Source organism: Amphiura filiformis, chromosome 10 (assembly GCF_039555335.1).
Source record: "Amphiura filiformis chromosome 10, Afil_fr2py, whole genome shotgun sequence".
Taxonomy (NCBI): Eukaryota; Metazoa; Echinodermata; class Ophiuroidea; order Amphilepidida; family Amphiuridae; genus Amphiura; species Amphiura filiformis.
This window is the reverse complement of record NC_092637.1, coordinates 48,988,520-49,005,831: the sequence shown is the minus strand read 5'-3', so window position 1 is coordinate 49,005,831 and position 17,312 is coordinate 48,988,520. Positions and strand designations below refer to the sequence as shown.

General features: G+C 38.4%; 1 protein-coding gene across 1 annotated transcript; it reads right to left on the bottom strand.

Annotated features, from left to right (window-relative positions):
• Nucleotides 1-70: 70 nt before the first annotated feature.
• On the bottom strand, nt 71-15,727 carry LOC140162984 (monocarboxylate transporter 12-like). The gene is made up of 4 exons (XM_072186311.1): nt 15,111-15,727; nt 2,951-3,094; nt 1,001-1,840; nt 71-345 (listed from the first exon to the last, which is right to left on the bottom strand). Exons 1-4 carry the CDS (start codon nt 15,316-15,318, stop codon nt 74-76), a joined length of 1,464 nt encoding a protein of 487 aa, XP_072042412.1. The 5' UTR covers nt 15,319-15,727; the 3' UTR covers nt 71-73.
• Between the last annotated feature and the right edge of the window lie 1,585 nt (nt 15,728-17,312).

Below are 17,312 nucleotides of genomic sequence, written 5' to 3'. Positions count from 1 at the left end.
TGGCTGGCATAATTTTCACTATGAATATCACATAAGGAAACGGTATATAATAAAGATCTACGAAAGTTAGGTGTTATGTAGATGAGCTGATTTCCATTGACACATCGATACAGAGTTTGTGTCCATTTCTATAAACTTGGTTAGAATGCAGTCTATCGTTAACCACCTGTTCACGACAATACGCTGCAGATTCCCCTTGTCCAGTTATTGCACGTCTTTTACAGCGTGATTCGTAAAGCTGCTGAAATCGAGGTTCTGTAAATAAGATAACTGCTGCCAACAAACCGTAGCCTCCTGCTGTCGTTAATGCTACACGGTAACTACCTGTCAAATCTACCAGACATCCTGTGTGGAGTAAGAGGTGGAAAACAAATAATAGATTTGGAAAATCTCCACGGAAGTACAGATTTTTAATATGGGAGTGCCCTTACTATACAAAATGAGCTTAAAATATCGAATGGTGTGCTCTAGAGTAAATTAAACAATTTTAAAGGAAGACATAATTGTCAAGGAATCCAATGAATATGGAAGATAAACCTATGGATCACATTAGGGTTGAAGTGCTCCTAGAACATTTTACATCGACGATATCGCGGCAACTTTGGCTTGCAGGTATGTCAATATTCATGACCTAGTTGATGTAGAGTGCGCCTGGAACACTCTACATAGTCAATATATCAACTTTGCATTGTGGTGTGTGAGTATTTTATTTGACATAGGGGATGTAGATTGCTCCTGGATCATTCTACATCGAATATATCTCATCTTTGCTGGCGGTGAGTGAGTGTACATACAATGGTGTGGGGTGTGTCATTGGGGAAGGGAGGGGGTGCGAGTGTGTGCGATGTCCTGAAGGGCGTGTTAGTGTTTGGGGTGGGAATGTGGTTTGAGTAGATGTGCGTGTAGGGATGAAAAGGTGATCCCAAACAGTTGCCATCTCTCTTTAGTTGTATTATAACTAATTATTATTATGTGGATTTAATAAAATCTATTTATTTACCTGCAAGGAAGATATTCACAGCGCATCCAATTGCATAAGTAACATAAAACCACGACAGAGCCCCAGATGCCTTATCCAATCCAACAAACTCTTTGGCAACTAATAAATGTAATCCATGGCAGACGCCACCACTGAAGCCAAAGGAAAGTGAAATTGTTGCTAAAACAGCAAAAGTATTACCGAAAGGTAATAGTATTGTTGATACCCCTGATGCAATATATGAAAAACAGTAGATTGTAGATGTTGACAAGGGGCTGTAGTCCGCAATAAACCCACCAGCAAATCTTCCAACAGTGCTTCCAAGTCCGAGCAAACTTAAAAGCAGTGACGCTTCTGTTTTTGTCAAGCCGCTTTCGACAGCTTTGGGAGCCAAGTAGACCATTACAGGTGAAAAACACATACCACACAGGAACCCTGCGATAAAATATGCTACAAATCGAGCGTTGGTATAAAATAAGGAGATGTCAAATGACTTTTTGACAGCCTTCAACATTCCCATGATTGTTGAAAAAATTGTATTCTTATTTGGAAGGTCTGAGGATTGTCCGTCAGCAACCGTGTTCTTGATATCCTCTTTCTTGGCGTTTCGCATTTGCTTCTCAGCGGGTGAAGGGCGTAAAAAAGCTCCACATACACATATATTAGCATAAATCGCAGCTGAAATAAAAAGACAACCCCGCCATCCAAATTCATACAACAGTAATCGGAAGAACGGAGGCATGACGAACATTCCAACACCGGAGCCACAGTTTGTAAAGCTGTTTGCTGTTCCAAGATGTTTGTCAAAATTGAAAACCAGAATTGATTGGACGGATAGGAATGCAATTCCCAAACCCAAACCTGAAAAGAGATCAAAATCACATATCATACTTTAGTATATTGGGTTTAATGGCGGCTGCTGATAAAAACAAAGAGTAACTTTAGCGGTAGCCATCCTAAAGCCCTTTGATCGTAACCTTAACCCTAATCACTTAATCCTAACACTAACACCAATCGTAACAATAAACCTTATCCCAACCCATAAAACCTAATACCCTAACCCTAATCAGTACTTAATCATAATACCCTTTTATCTTGGGGTGTCGGCAGTCATTCCAAGTGTTGGACAGTAAGAAGTTTCTTGTGCTCTAGCTAACCTAGAGCTATAAAATTGTCGCTCTCATAGAAGCCTCCCCCATGCAAAAATTGCTTTCCCACCATCACGGCTAGCCGAAAAATCTCCCTCCCCATTTTGCATATTAGAACATTTCCGTGTTGTTTTCCTAAGCCTCTAACAAGCTATTCTGGTTGTCCATTTTAAGAGAGACATTACGACCTCTATTATCTTCCTGTGTACCGTATTGATCGAAAATGGTTTTTCGTATTTGACTCTCACATCCGTAGGACTTGTATTTTCAAAGTAAAATAATCGAACCGTCCAAATACGTATTTGGTAAATGGTAATCAACGTTTCACGGATAAAATTTGCCGTGAGGTTGCTCAAATTTCAATAAAGTTGTGGTTTCAATGTTACCAAATATCTTTGGAACAAGACAAACTTCTAAGGTCTGAAAGTCACTAACAACTTTTCTTTCATGACGGTTTTCAAAAACATATATATATATATATATATATATATATATATTTAAACAAGTAATAAAAACCGGGTCTCTAAGTTAATTGGACAGATAGTAGTGCGCATTGTGTTGAATGATATTTCTTTCAAACTAGGACTGAGGTTTTTAGACGCATGGGTTATGTAATCGGTCATTCCTTCGCAATCAGTCAGCCGATTCAAGTAAAATTATCGAATATTTTTCAACTTATGTCCAAATTCATTCACCCGGTAATTTTGTCTGGGACACCCTGTAGCTTCGAGGTTGTTCTCCCCTTAACAGATCGCGTTACTACTTCAACAGTATGACCAAAATAAACAGTACTCAAAAATAAGAAGTTCAGATATTTACTTACCTAAAACTGAAAATGTAGAAATGATGTGAGACAGTGAGTCTGTTAGCTTGGATGTTATCATGAGTGAGCAGGCTGCGATTAAACCTCCTACTATGGTGGTGGTTCGAAGACTGAATCGATGCGACAGAGCAGATCCAAAGAGAGCTACAATGTGGAATAAAAATGTATTATGGTATAATATTCATGACTGTATAAAAGCAAACTGTCATAGTGTGGTTACTAAACTCTTCAATCAACAAAAGTTTGTATTACAAAGGTTTTTTTTTCAAGCATCTATATCTCAGATTATTTATGACATGTTTATATCATGTTCCATATCAATGGATAGCTTTATTAGTTCCCTTTACAATGACACCACATTAGAAACAATCACCTTTTTCACGGTTGAGGACACGTCGTGTGAATGTAGTGGGGTCTCAATTTAACAGAATGTGCCAAATCGACCATCATTCTGTGCTCAAACAACACTAGTCAATCCTCAATAGCTGGTGGAAAGCCATAAACAGCCACAGCAGGCACCTCCTCCTCGTGCTGGTCACCAACCTGGTCACACGTTGCTGTAAATTGGCATTCCATTCTTCAACCAGGATTCTTCGCAGCCCGCGTCGCAGGTCATTCAATGTGCAAATGTGGTTGCATAAGCTACTCTGGTACGCACAGCACAACCAAGCTGGTCTCACAAGTGTTCAATCGGGTTGCGGTCTGGGGTGATGGCAGGCCACTCCACTTTCTCTATTCCAATATTCTGTAGGTAGTCGTGGACTACCTTGTCTCTGTGGGGGCGAGCGTTGTCATTTTGGAGGATTGCATTTAGGTCCCAGATTGTGAAGATATGGGATTGCAGCTTGCTGCACAGAATAATGGCCAATTTGGCACATTCGGTTTGAGACCCCACTACATTCACAAGAGTATGCATTGATATGCAACACGACATGAACATGTCACAAATAATCTGAGATACAGATGCTTGAAAAAACTTTCCAAACTTTTGTTGAGGAGTTTATTAAGTAAATAAACCACTACAGAAGTAATAAAATGAGTATTAAATCTGTTCATCCGGACTTAATATTTTTGATACTAGCGACAGTATCGCGTCTCATCCAAGACGCATCATCAGGCTGACTGATTGTGACCAAAACCCGAATTGAAGATCACAATGACCGGATTACTGAAACAAAAGCAAGTTATTGGGATGCGGTAGACACTAGATCTATACAATGAGTACTCCAGACAAAGTATATACGTAATCTATCATAATAAATGTATCAGATTTATTTTATTTTTTTAACCTGATTCCAACTCCAATACAAATAATTCGAGTACAAAAATATTATAATCTATTTCTATAACACCAGTGGTTATAATAAGTATATGACACAATAGTATTCTATTTGGATTTGAATTTGAAAATCATCCACTCAGATTTGAATTTAATAATAATAATCAACAATAAATGTCAAGAAAGTCCAAGTGTATGATTAATCAAAAAGGGCTTCCAAATGTAACGGTCAATCAATGCTCGCTTCAACCAAGCGCCATGTTGAAAGTGAAATCCAAAATTTAATATAAATTGATTTGACCGATTTATAATCTAAGGTTCTTGCAATTTAGCTGTGTTTCGAAATATCAAAATTCATATGTATAAACCTGTATAATAAATATAATACACAACCTCACAAAAGTATACACAAACCCACGGCCGTTCAATTGAAGCTGATCCGAAGAATTGGTACCGATTCGCGATGAGTTCATGCGTAAATGACGATGTAAAATGCCAAACGCTGATCGCGAAAGTTCATAAACCGGTAAAAATGATGTTCTATCTCCAATTGAAGATCGGGTCGTTGTTGTTGACCGAAATTGTGTGCGAGGTGAAGTTCAAGTGGTGAAAGTGATTCCGGTCGTTGGTAACCAGTAGCAAACGAAAATATGGTGAAAACCCCTTAACCCATCCAGTTCCTCAAATGAAAATATGGACTGGAATATAAACAAACAAACAACCCAAAATTTGAAAATACGTGCGCAAGTTGAATAGATTTTTAATACAAAATATCAAAACAATAAAATACGCACTTTCATTTTTCAATTGATGCACACGACCACTTTTAAACCCCATTTAATTAACAAGGGCGTGGCACTGACGTCATCTAATTTGCATACAGGTGCATCTCTTTTGCAAGTTTCCTTATTTGCATAACAATACATTTTCTTTCCAAAACAGTTGCTTTCGCAATTTACCAAAATTATATAAATATTTCTCAATGTTGTAAATTCTTATTTCACGATTGTAAATTAGGGCCTACATATATACAAATAATACAAACAATAATATAAACACAGCAACGATACCATTGACTCCCAACATTTTACGGGAATAACTATTCTCACAAAACCGTTGTTTCTGGTTCATTCAATTACAATTTCTTTAACTGAATTTTTCTTCCAACCCACATTTTGGACATTCCAAGCCATTCATTTCTTTAAACATGGGAAATTCTTTCAAGTTCAAGAATTGGTAAATTGATGAATCAAATAAATACCTTTCCAAAAATTGGTTAAAATTTTCCAACACAAACTTTCCAAATTTCCAAATTAAATATTTCGCCATAATTAGGCCCAAATTAATTACATATACAAAACAATATATTTTACTTACGTTGACTTCAGATATAGTTTATGCGGCGTTGCATGCATCGCTCTGGTAGTCTCTTGAGAACACCCACGTCCAGGACTGCCATCCCAGTCTCAAGTGTCTTTAAATACCCGCGCCGGTCTAACCTCAAAACCAGGAAATTTTACTCATCGTCAAATACATAATTGACCTCAATTGCTCATACTACGCATGCAATTGCCAACTGAGTAATTAATTTCACAGAGGTACTGTGACCGCGCCCATTAATAAAGGTGAACCACCAAGGCGGTGGCGATGAACCCACGACTTTACACCGCAGAAATTATATCGAAAGTAAATGAAAACGCTCTTCCATTGCGCACGTTAAAAACGGGTCACAATACTTCCATTGTGATTTAAAAATCCCGGTATAAATCCAGGTGGTCCGATTAACTTACAAAGGAAATACGAAAATATTGGCCGCGTGTGGCGCTATGCCTGAAAACTTAATGATCAAGTGAATCAGACGGCGCTGGACATTTACAGAAATAATATTTTTTTAAAAAATGCGAGTTCTGACGTGACAATTCACTCCCTCCTTTCGAAGGAAATGTATGCAATACATTTACTAACAAGCACTTAATACATTTGTTAATAAGTACTTGATGCAACTTAATCTACAATATCTTAAATTCTACACATTTTCATCTAGGCCTTTTCAGTTTAAGCCTACAGTAATACATATTATTTCCACATACATTTTAAGGCTACGTCAATAATAGGCGAACTTGAGGTCAAACATTTGACCATCTTAAGTATTTTCACTACAGCCTATTAATGAGCTTTTAGTACGATGCTGAAATGCACGGTCACTCACCTTCTTATTTTATCCTGCTATCGGTATTGCTCTACTCATGTAATCAGCACCTATGTTCTGACTTCCCTTGATAACTTCCACACGGTATCGATATGGCTGTAGAGTCAGAGCCCAGCGCATGATTCTGCCATTTGCTATCTTAGACCGTTTGATGCATGATAATGGCTGATGATCAGTTTGTACGGTGAATTCCTTACCATACAGATATGTACTGAGCTTTTGCACGGCCCACACTATTGCTAGACACTCTTTCTCCATAGTAGAGTAGGCGCGCTCACACTTCTTTAATTTCTTACTGATATAGTAGACCGGAAATAGGATTCCCATGCACTCTTGCATCAGGACTGCTCCGATTCCATTGTCGGATGCATCTGTTCGAATGACGAACTCTTTCTTTAGGTCCGGTAGCTGTAAGATAGGTGATCTTGTGAGCTTGGTCTTCAAAGTCTGAAATGCTCTTGCCTGGCTATCTCCCCACTCTATTTTGTTCGGTTTTCCTTTCTTTGTTCCGTCGGTAAGCGGGCAAGCGATTGCTGCAAAATCCGGGATGAATTTACGGTAATAACCAGCTAGTCCTAGAAATGATCGAAGTTGGGTCTTCGTCTCCGGTTGCTTTGCTTGGCTTATTGCTTCAATCTTGTCTGGTTTCGGTCGAACTTTTCCGCCTCCTACAACGTGTCCAAGGAATTCTACTTCTCGACAAGCGACGAAACATTTGGATGGCTTTGCTGTCAAGTTCGCCTGTTTCAATCTCTTGAAAACCTGAGTCAGCCTTTCGAGATGCTCTTCCCACGTGACTGTATGTATGAGGATGTCATCGATGTAGTTATCGACCTTCTTCAGTCCGCTCAGTAAGGTCCTCATCACCCTCGAGAATGTCGCTCCAGCGTTTACTAACCCGAAAGGCATTGAATTGAAAGTGTACAATCCATTGTGAGTTATGAACGTAGTGTATTTCTTTGACGCTTCATCCATGGGTATTTGCCAATACCCTTTGCACAAATCGATTTTGGTGAAATACTGATCTTCAGATAACTTTGAGAATATCTCCTCCTGATCCGGAACCGGTTCTGCATCGAAAACGGTTACTTGATTCAGCAATCTCATGTCCACACAACTTCTAAGTGTACCATCTCCTTTGCGTATGGCCACTAAGGGAAATGCATACGGACTGTTGCTTTTGGAAATCACTCCCATTTCCAGCATGCTCTCGATATCACGTTGAACTTCTTCACGAAGGGCATGTGGTATCGGGTATGGACGCCTTCTAATTGGAGTTTCATCAGTGACGACTATGGTGTGTTTCCCCAAGTTTGTTCTGCCTGGTACATCTGTCAAAGTGTCCTTGAAATTACCCAACATGCGTTTCACCTGCGTTTTTTTTTTTGAAATTCATCTAAGCTTGGGTTGATGTGTACATCTTTCACACTTTCCTTTGCTTTCATTGATGGGATGTGCATGTCTTCAATGCCGAAATATGGTTGATCTTGATCGGAACTCTCTTCGTCCTCTTCAATGACTGCAGCTGCTGCGAGTTCGAATCTTGACTCTTGAATGCACAAAGCTGAAAGTTCGAATGTGGTGTCTTGTGTGCGTAAAGCTGCTGTGTCTTCTCTACGGTGGTATTTCTTCAGCATGTTTGCATGGAATGTCTGAGTGCGATGGCCGAAGTCCACCCGGTAATTCATAGAGTTTAACTTCTCTTTCACCTTGAATGGTCCCTTCCACTGCATCAATATCTTGTTGTTGTCGGTAGGTATTAATAGAAGTACTTCATCCCCGACCTCAAAACTTCTGTGTCTCGCTTTCCTATTGTACTGTATTCTCTGTTTCATCTTTGCTCTTTTCAACTCCTCTCTTGCTACTTGGCATGTTCCTTCAAGTCTCTGTTGAAGATCCAATATGTATTGGTATGTTGTCTTCGTTTCTGGCTCTTGACCATGTCCTGTCCATAATTCCTTCAGTATAGTCATGGGTCCTCGAACGGTTCGGCCATATAGAAGTTCGAACGGTGAAAACCCGGTACTCTCTTGTGGCGTCTCGCGATATGCGAACAGCAACGGTGCTATGTAACGATCCCAATCTTTTGGGCGTTCCTGACACATTCTCTTCAGCATCTGTTTAAGTGTACCGTTGTATCTTTCCACAAGTCCATTGGCCATGGCATGGTACGGAGTTGTTGTGAGGTTACGAATGGATAGTAGTCGATTCACTTCCTTCATCAAATTTGACACAAATTGAGTGCCCAAGTCAGTTAATACTTCTTTGGGTATGCCGAGACGACTGTATATAGTAAGCAATGCTTCTGCTACTGTTTCCGTGTCAATCGACTTCAGCGGTGTCGCTTCCGGATAACGTGTAGCGTAATCCACTAACACTATGATGTATCTGTGTCCCCTGTCAGTGACTGGCTTTATCGGACCTACAAGATCCACGGCTATCCTTTCAAAGGAGCTTCAATAAGAGGCGTCTCCCCCAATGGAACTTTGGTGGTTCTTCCTTTTGATATAGTCCTTTGGCATATGTCACATGATTGACAGTAACGGTGTACATCTGCGCCTAGACCTGGCCAGTAAAATTGGTTAGGATCTTGTCGCATGTTTTCTTTACTCCTTGATGTCCACCAAGTATTGACTCGTGTGCTAATTTCATGACTTGAATTCTGTAGTCCTTTGGCACTAAAACTTGTTTGAACTTGTCTCCGAACTCCACGTTAGGTGCTTCAAATTCACGGTAAATAATGCCGTCTTCTTTGACTAGTCTTTGTATACTTCCTCCTCGTCCTTGACTTTGTTCACCAGACTCCATCCGTTCTCTAATTCGACGAAGTGTAGGGTCATTTTGTTGCTTCTGTCGCAAAATCTCTGGTGTGACTACTTTGTCATCTGGTAAAGTTACGATAAGCGGTTTGAAGGGCTTCGCATTGGCTCTTAGTTGCGCTCTCGTTTCTACTGCAGCTTTAGTGGTAACTTCAGTTGACTGTATGTCCTTAGTAGTAACCTGGTTCGGTGTAAGAAAGGGATTGATGTTCAGTTCACGCTCAATCTCCGCTTTCTCTCGCGCATCTGGTTGGCACTGGATTTCCTTTGGATCTTTAACGCCGGGAATATTTCCTACAACGAGATCGCGGATTGGATCCTTCATAACTGACGCAAATACTTTGCCGACGAAGAATGGGGTATCAATGTATACCTCTGCGATGGGATACACCCGAACGGTTTTATCGATGAGGATGCAAACCCTGTGTCTACCGGTGTACTGTTCTGGTTTTAAATACCCTGCTTTTACGACAACCCCATCACATCCACTGTCACGCATGGATAGTACGCGATGATTGTCGATCATTCCCATACGCAAGTATCTTTTACGACTTTTGCTTTGCTGACAAGCTGCTGTCATCAATTTTAGATGATGTCCACAGTCCAGAGTTAGATAACCTTTTTGACATGCACAAACTATATGAGGATCATCCTCTGTTGCTATATAACCCAACACATGAGAGTCAATATTTTGATCTCCAATATGACCACTGGTCATAGCATTAGACATACTAGTAGGCCTACTCTGAGAGTTGAAGTTTAGGGCTAAATTGCTTTGGTTGCCGAAGGTCACTGCACCGCACTGGCTATTATAGTTGACTCTCTCTCCATCCTGACTACTTAAACTGCGGGGCATATCTGTAGTTACAGGTCTATTTCCAAAATTCGGTTGAGTTGCATTAGCTATGCTAGCATTGTCGACTAATGCTGCTAAAGTACTCTTGCTGGTACAGTCGCGTGCACGATGTCCTTGCTTACCACATACGTAACATGTTATACTAGACCTAAATGGTTGACTTGCTGTAGGCCTATTATTGAAATTACGATTACCTTGACCTTGGTACCTTGTATTCGTCCGTTGCGCTTGATGCTGAGTAGGCCTATTACCTTGGTTTCCATGCTGCATATTGTACTTAGGCCTATTCCTGTTGTCCAGATTCTTCTTGGGAAAGGCCCACCAACCATGGTGTGCTTCAATATACCTATCGGCAATTTTAGCCAACTCCTTACTACTCTTTGGATCATGCTCCTTGACATATAGACCTAACTCCTTAGGGCAGCTATGAACAAATTGGTCCTGCACTAATAAATAAATTAGGCCTTCAAGTGTCTGTTCAATCTCAGAAAGATCAAACCACCTTTGTAAGTACTTTGATACTCTAGTGATATATTGAGTGGCAGTCTCACTGGGTTCAGGCTTTGAGTCCTTGAACTTATTACGAAAGCCTTCCTCTGTGAGGTCATAACGTTTCAACAATGTCTTCTTCAGTGACTTGTAGTCATTAACCTCCTCCACATTTAGATTATAGTACGCCTCAAGACCTTTGCCTGTTAACAAAGTCCCTAAATTAAGGGCCCAAACTTGTGGGTCCCAACCTTGTGAAGTTGCATGCCTTTCAAACCGTACTATAAACGCGTCCATGTTGTCTTTAGCCTCATCAAACTTTTGCAATTTTGGCGCTTTATAATTTCCAAATTTGCCGCTACCTTTACTTTGCGCACCATTAGGACTAGCCGTTTGCAATTCTAAACGCTTGAGTTTGGTATTTTCCAAATGAATTTCCATAGTAACTCTGCGTTCTTCGCGCAGCACAGCCTTTTCGTCAACATCTCCCATAGTCTCCGTTTCCTCCTTTTTACATTGTAATTCAAACTGCATGCGCTTTTCTTCAATTGACGCTTCCTGCTCTCTGCGTTGACGCTCAATATCTGCTGTTTCTCGTTCGCGTTGACGCTCAATATCTGCTGTTTCTCGTTCGCGTTGACGCTCAATATCTGCCCTTTGTTGGTCATGATCTATACGCTGCTGCTCTTGTTCCATGCGCTGCTTTTGCTGCTCTATGCGCTGCTTTTCTTGATTTAAAAGTAGCTCTTGCTGCTGTTTTTCAAAAGCGCGCTCTTCAGCTCTAACTTGTCGCTCCCGATCATGCTGCTCCTTTAAATTAACCCTTTCACTTTTGACCCATTCTCTTAACTCAGCGCCTTCAAAACCCAATTCTTTTCCCAATTCTACAAGCTTCTCGATTTCCATTTCTACTGTCATGCACTTGGCCATGAATAAACATACAATATATATACAAAATAAGGCCTGTGACTTACACTACAACAATATCATAATACAATCATAACATCAATATAATAAGCATGAACACTAAATAAACAAATACTATATTGTCACGAGAGAACTCCTACGATTTAATTGAACTTGAATACGCTAGCCGCCATCATATATCCCAAAAGAATAATTTTCATACGCGGTCTTAACGCTGCTGATAACCTCTGCCAATGAAAACACATAAAAGCAAACAGATTAGGCTAACATGCGCTTATAATAAAGAGGCAATTGTATTTGACGGTGAAGTAAAATGACAATGAGGCAATTTAAAATCGAATTACTACCGTTTGTAGCAATTCGGACTCACCAGACCGTGGCGAAACACCGCAAAGACAAGCCTTGAAATCTGTATTGGCAGAACGGGATACTGGATGGTGTCAAGAGGCTACCTAGAGAGAAAATGTAATAAATAAATTATGAGTACAATTATTTTTCACCCAATATAACAATGTCTGAACCAACCCATCGTACGGATCACTCGTGTCTACAAACCTAGAATAACCTTGCACCCCTGCTTTTGTAAATTCCCGGACGAGCCCCCACAAATTGTGACCAAAACCCGAATTGAAGATCACAATGACCGGATTACTGAAACAAAAGCAAGTTATTGGGATGCGGTAGACACTAGATCTATACAATGAGTACTCCAGACAAAGTATATACGTAATCTATCATAATAAATGTATCAGATTTATTTTATTTTTTTAACCTGATTCCAACTCCAATACAAATAATTCGAGTACAAAAATATTATAATCTATTTCTATAACACCAGTGGTTATAATAAGTATATGACACAATAGTATTCTATTTGGATTTGAATTTGAAAATCATCCACTCAGATTTGAATTTAATAATAATAATCAACAATAAATTTCAAGAAAGTCCAAGTGTATGATTAATCAAAAAGGGCTTCCAAATGTAACGGTCAATCAATGCTCGCTTCAACCAAGCGCCATGTTGAAAGTGAAATCCAAAATTTAATATAAATTGATTTGACCGATTTATAATCTAAGATTCTTGCAATTTAGCTGTGTTTCAAAATATCAAAATTCATATGTATAAACCTGTATAATAAATATAATACACAACCTCACAAAAGTATACACAAACCCACGGCCGTTCAATTGAAGCTGATCCGAAAAATTGGTACCGATTCGCGATGAGTTCATGCGTAAATGACGATGTAAAAATGCCAAACGCTGATCGCGAAAGTTCATAAACCGGTAAAAATGATGTTCTATCTCCAATTGAAGATCGGGTCGTTGTTGTTGACCGAAATTGTGTGCGAGGTGACGTTCAAGTGGTGAAAGTGATTCCGGTCGTTGGTAACCAGTAGCAAACGAAAATATGGTGAAAACCCCTTAACCCATCCAGTTCCTCAAATGAAAATATGGACTGGAATATAAACAAACAAACAACCCAAAATTTGAACAATAAAATACGCACTTTCATTTTTAAATTGATGCACACGACCACTTTTAAACCCCATTTAATTAACAAGGGCGTGGCACTGACGTCATCTAATTTGCATACAGGTGCATCTCTTTTGCAAGTTTCCTTATTTGCATAACAATACATTTTCTTTCCAAAACAGTTGCTTTCGCAATTTACCAAAATTATATAAATATTTCTCAATGTTGTAAATTCTTATTTCACGATTGTAAATTAGGGCCTACATATATACAAATAATACAAACAATAATATAAACACAGCAACGATACCATTGACTCCCAACATTTTACGGGAATAACTATTCTCACAAAACCGTTGTTTCTGGTTCATTCAATTACAATTTCTTTAACTGAATTTTTCTTCCAACCCACATTTTGGACATTCCAAGCCATTCATTTCTTTAAACATGGGAAATTCTTTCAAGTTCAAGAATTGGTAAATTGATGAATCAAATAAATACCTTTCCAAAAATTGGTTAAAATTTTCCAACACAAACTTTCCAAATTAAATATTTCGCCATAATTAGGCCCAAATTAATTACATATACAAAACAATATATTTTACTTACGTTGACTTCAGATATAGTTTATGCGGCGTTGCATGCATCGCTCTGGTAGTCTCTTGAGAACACCCACGTCCAGGACTGCCATCCCAGTCTCAAGTGTCTTTATATACCCGCGCCGGTCTAACCTCAAAACCAGGAAATTTTACTCATCGTCAAATACATAATTGACCTCAATTGCTCATACTACGCATGCAATTGCCAACTGAGTAATTAATTTCACAGAGGTACTGTGACCGCGCCCATTAATAAAGGTGAACCACCAAGGCGGTGGCGATGAACCCACGACTTTACACCGCAGAAATTATATCGAAAGTAAATGAAAACGCTCTTCCATTGCGCACGTTAAAACGGGTCACAATACTTCCATTGTGATTTAAAAATCCCGGTATAAATCCAGGTGGTCCGATTAACTTACAAAGGAAATACGAAAATATTGGCCGCGTGTGGCGCTATGCCTGAAAACTTAATGATCAAGTGAATCAGACGGCGCTGGACATTTACAGAAATAATATTTTTTAAAAACGCGAGTTCTGACGTGACACTGATCAGGTGCTGAACTACTGACCTGTGACACACTTGACGGTATGACGTCACAGGCGAGTCGCCGGGGTACCTCCGGATTGCTCTATTTTATCACAATTTTTTAATTTCACCTAGGATTATTGGGGGGGGGGGCTCCCCGGTTCCAAAGCCTATGCAATGAGGTCATGCAGTTAGCATGGTTAGTGCAAGGTATTCCTGTCTGGTGTCCTACAGGGCAAGAAGGTAAAATGTTCTGTTAAAAATGAAATGCGTTTAGGTCATATCTTTCCATCCTGGTGCAAAATATGGTAAACATTGCTGAGGTACCGTATAGGAAGTTATATGGTTGGAAAGCTCTGACTGTGAGGAATTCAAACCTGCAATAATTTATCTTGTAGGGTACGCAGCATTTCGTCAATTTTTTCCAAGAGCATTTTGTTTCATGCATTTTGGAGCTTCTCATATTCATAACCCTTTAGGGGTACATGACCGTACATCAGATGATTTCCATCAAGAAAGTATACACTTTTGTGGGGTAGATGCATGGTTGAATAAAGTAAATAGCCACAGTACTATAAACGAAAATGCACGCGATTTACAGAAACTTAAAATGTTTCACATGGGCCCCAACCTAAAACGCATGGCCATGTCACTCCACATTTTGAGCGCCTCACCGAGGCTAATAAAAGTATACCCAGCAAAAACAAATGGTGAATCTTAAAATGCCTTGAATATTAAATAAAAAGTGAAAGGTTATACATTGGAAACCGTTTTTAATATTAAATTAAAACATTTTTGAAAACTTGCTGCAAAGCATAGTTCACAAACTATGTCAAATAATTTAAAATAACATCTATTTTTGGCCTTTTGAAACGTTTATAGTGTTTTTTCATTGAACGTTTTCATGACCTTGTTTGTGTTTGCTGTGTAGTGAACTCAACTGGAAGTTACTAGTAGTAGTATCAATCAACTTACACGATGACCAAAATACTATGTTGAATATTGATCCTACCAAGCTGATTTTTGTTGCACTCGCCGCAAAATATTCCTTCCATTCTATGAAGAACAGTCCTATCGAATACAGCATCCCGTGGATAATAAGACGTACGATAAAGCCACTCATTATAATTCCGACGCATCTAAGATTACTCGTGCTGTTCGTTTTCGTAGCCATGGCTGCCATGTTACCATGTATGCCTAGATCCAATGCAAATCATGTAAATTAGAAAATCGCACTCGAAGGTGACGAACGAAACATTTGCTGCATCATCATGGCATTGCAATGTAAGTAGGACCATGGTAGACTACTCACTAGCATATTATGAGTTTAATAGATACAACAGTGAACACATCTACAGTTACACGATACGTAACGTAGATACGTGTATATACATCTTTATATATAGACCGCCATCTTCAACATAGTTTTAATAGCCCGACGACGTAGTACATGTAGTGAGTATGCGGTGGCGATATCTATGTACATGAGTTTGATAGAATCGCTTGAATTTTATTGACGCTTCGTGAAGTTCGTGTACTAAAAAGACGAGTATTAAGTAAGCTTAAATCTCATGGCCGGGCCGGCATCTTGGTTTATAATAATGGCATTATATGCTATCCAGTGAGCGGTAAACATAAATAATTAACAAGTGACGTCATTACAATACAAACTCTACAACATCAAAGATCTTTGACTACATGTATTATAGTACATGTATTATAGGATGTAGCGTTTCATCGGTTTCGACTATTTTCCCCATGTTTGTATTATTAATCACCTAAATGTCATTCAAATAGTGTTATTATATTATATTATATTATATTATATTATATTAGGCCTATATTATACTATAGCCTACTATATAATATTACGCCTATATTTATAAGTATCCCAGAGTTGTATATAAAAGGGTATAAAACGTTTTAATGACGTTCTAAAAGCATTTTTGAAAACTACATGCAAAACAATTGTATGTTATGAAAGAGTTGACAAAATTATTTTACAACAACATTTTATAAATGTCTTATGACCTTTTATATAACCCGACATTTGTAAGAAAACTAAAATGTGTTTATGATACGTTTCTAACGTTTTAAGAAAATTTTAGTGATTGCTGTGATATTATATTATATTATATTATATTATATTGTTATGTTAAATTATACTACATTGTAAGTAGCCTATATTAATTATTGATTTATTATTGGTATTATAATATTATTTTCCTTATTCTTCTTATTATTATAACACTGTGTTTTTAATTAAATAAGGCTAAGAAAAGAGATTTGTCTCTGAAACATTTGATCAGGAAGGTATATGCTATGCAGTTATTTTATTTTGTAGTGAAAAAAATGACTACGCTGGATTTCTTTTTCTATTGAATTTTCGGCCCACTTGTTTGTTTGTTTGTTTGTTTTTTTTTTTGGGGAGGCTCTTCGCGTCCGAATTGTCGACTCCCCCATTTTCTGACAACTAAAAATAATAACGATCGCGTATGGTAATGCTGCAAACACCGAGACAAAAGTTTTTTTGTCCATAAAAGTATAATAAATAAATCATCCAGTCATTAATTAATTAATCATTAGTCAACCACTTAATCAATCAATCAATACTTCACCAGATAACAGATAATAAAATCAATTAACGAACCAACCAATTAATTAATCATCTGATATAGTTTATTAATCAAACAATAAACTAAGGTGCAATCAATCAATCAGTCAAATCAGTAAAAGTAATTTCAATCAATAAATAATATTAATTAATATTTGCGTATATCTGAACTCGAATCTGTTGTTTGAGCCCGTGACCCTCAAAAAGACCCCCTTTTCCTGAATGATCTTTAAATGGAGTGTTTCAACTATAAATGTAGTTCTAAGTATGCGCCCAACACATGGCCATAGGATCGTATAGGGGCAAAATTAATTTTATTCCAATATAACACTTTCAAACATGTCAAATTATGCGTCTAACCAAACGGATCCCAGAAATGCAATTTAGAGGTTTCTGAAAAAGAATAGTTTGCACTATCCGCGATCTCTAGTTAGCGTGTTACACAGCAAAGTGTCAAAAAATAATTATGTAGGATTCTATAGGATTCAATGGAATTTGTCGCAGATAGTAAAAACTATTCTTTTCCTGAAGTTGAGGAACAGTTTGCGCCCATTTTTACGAAA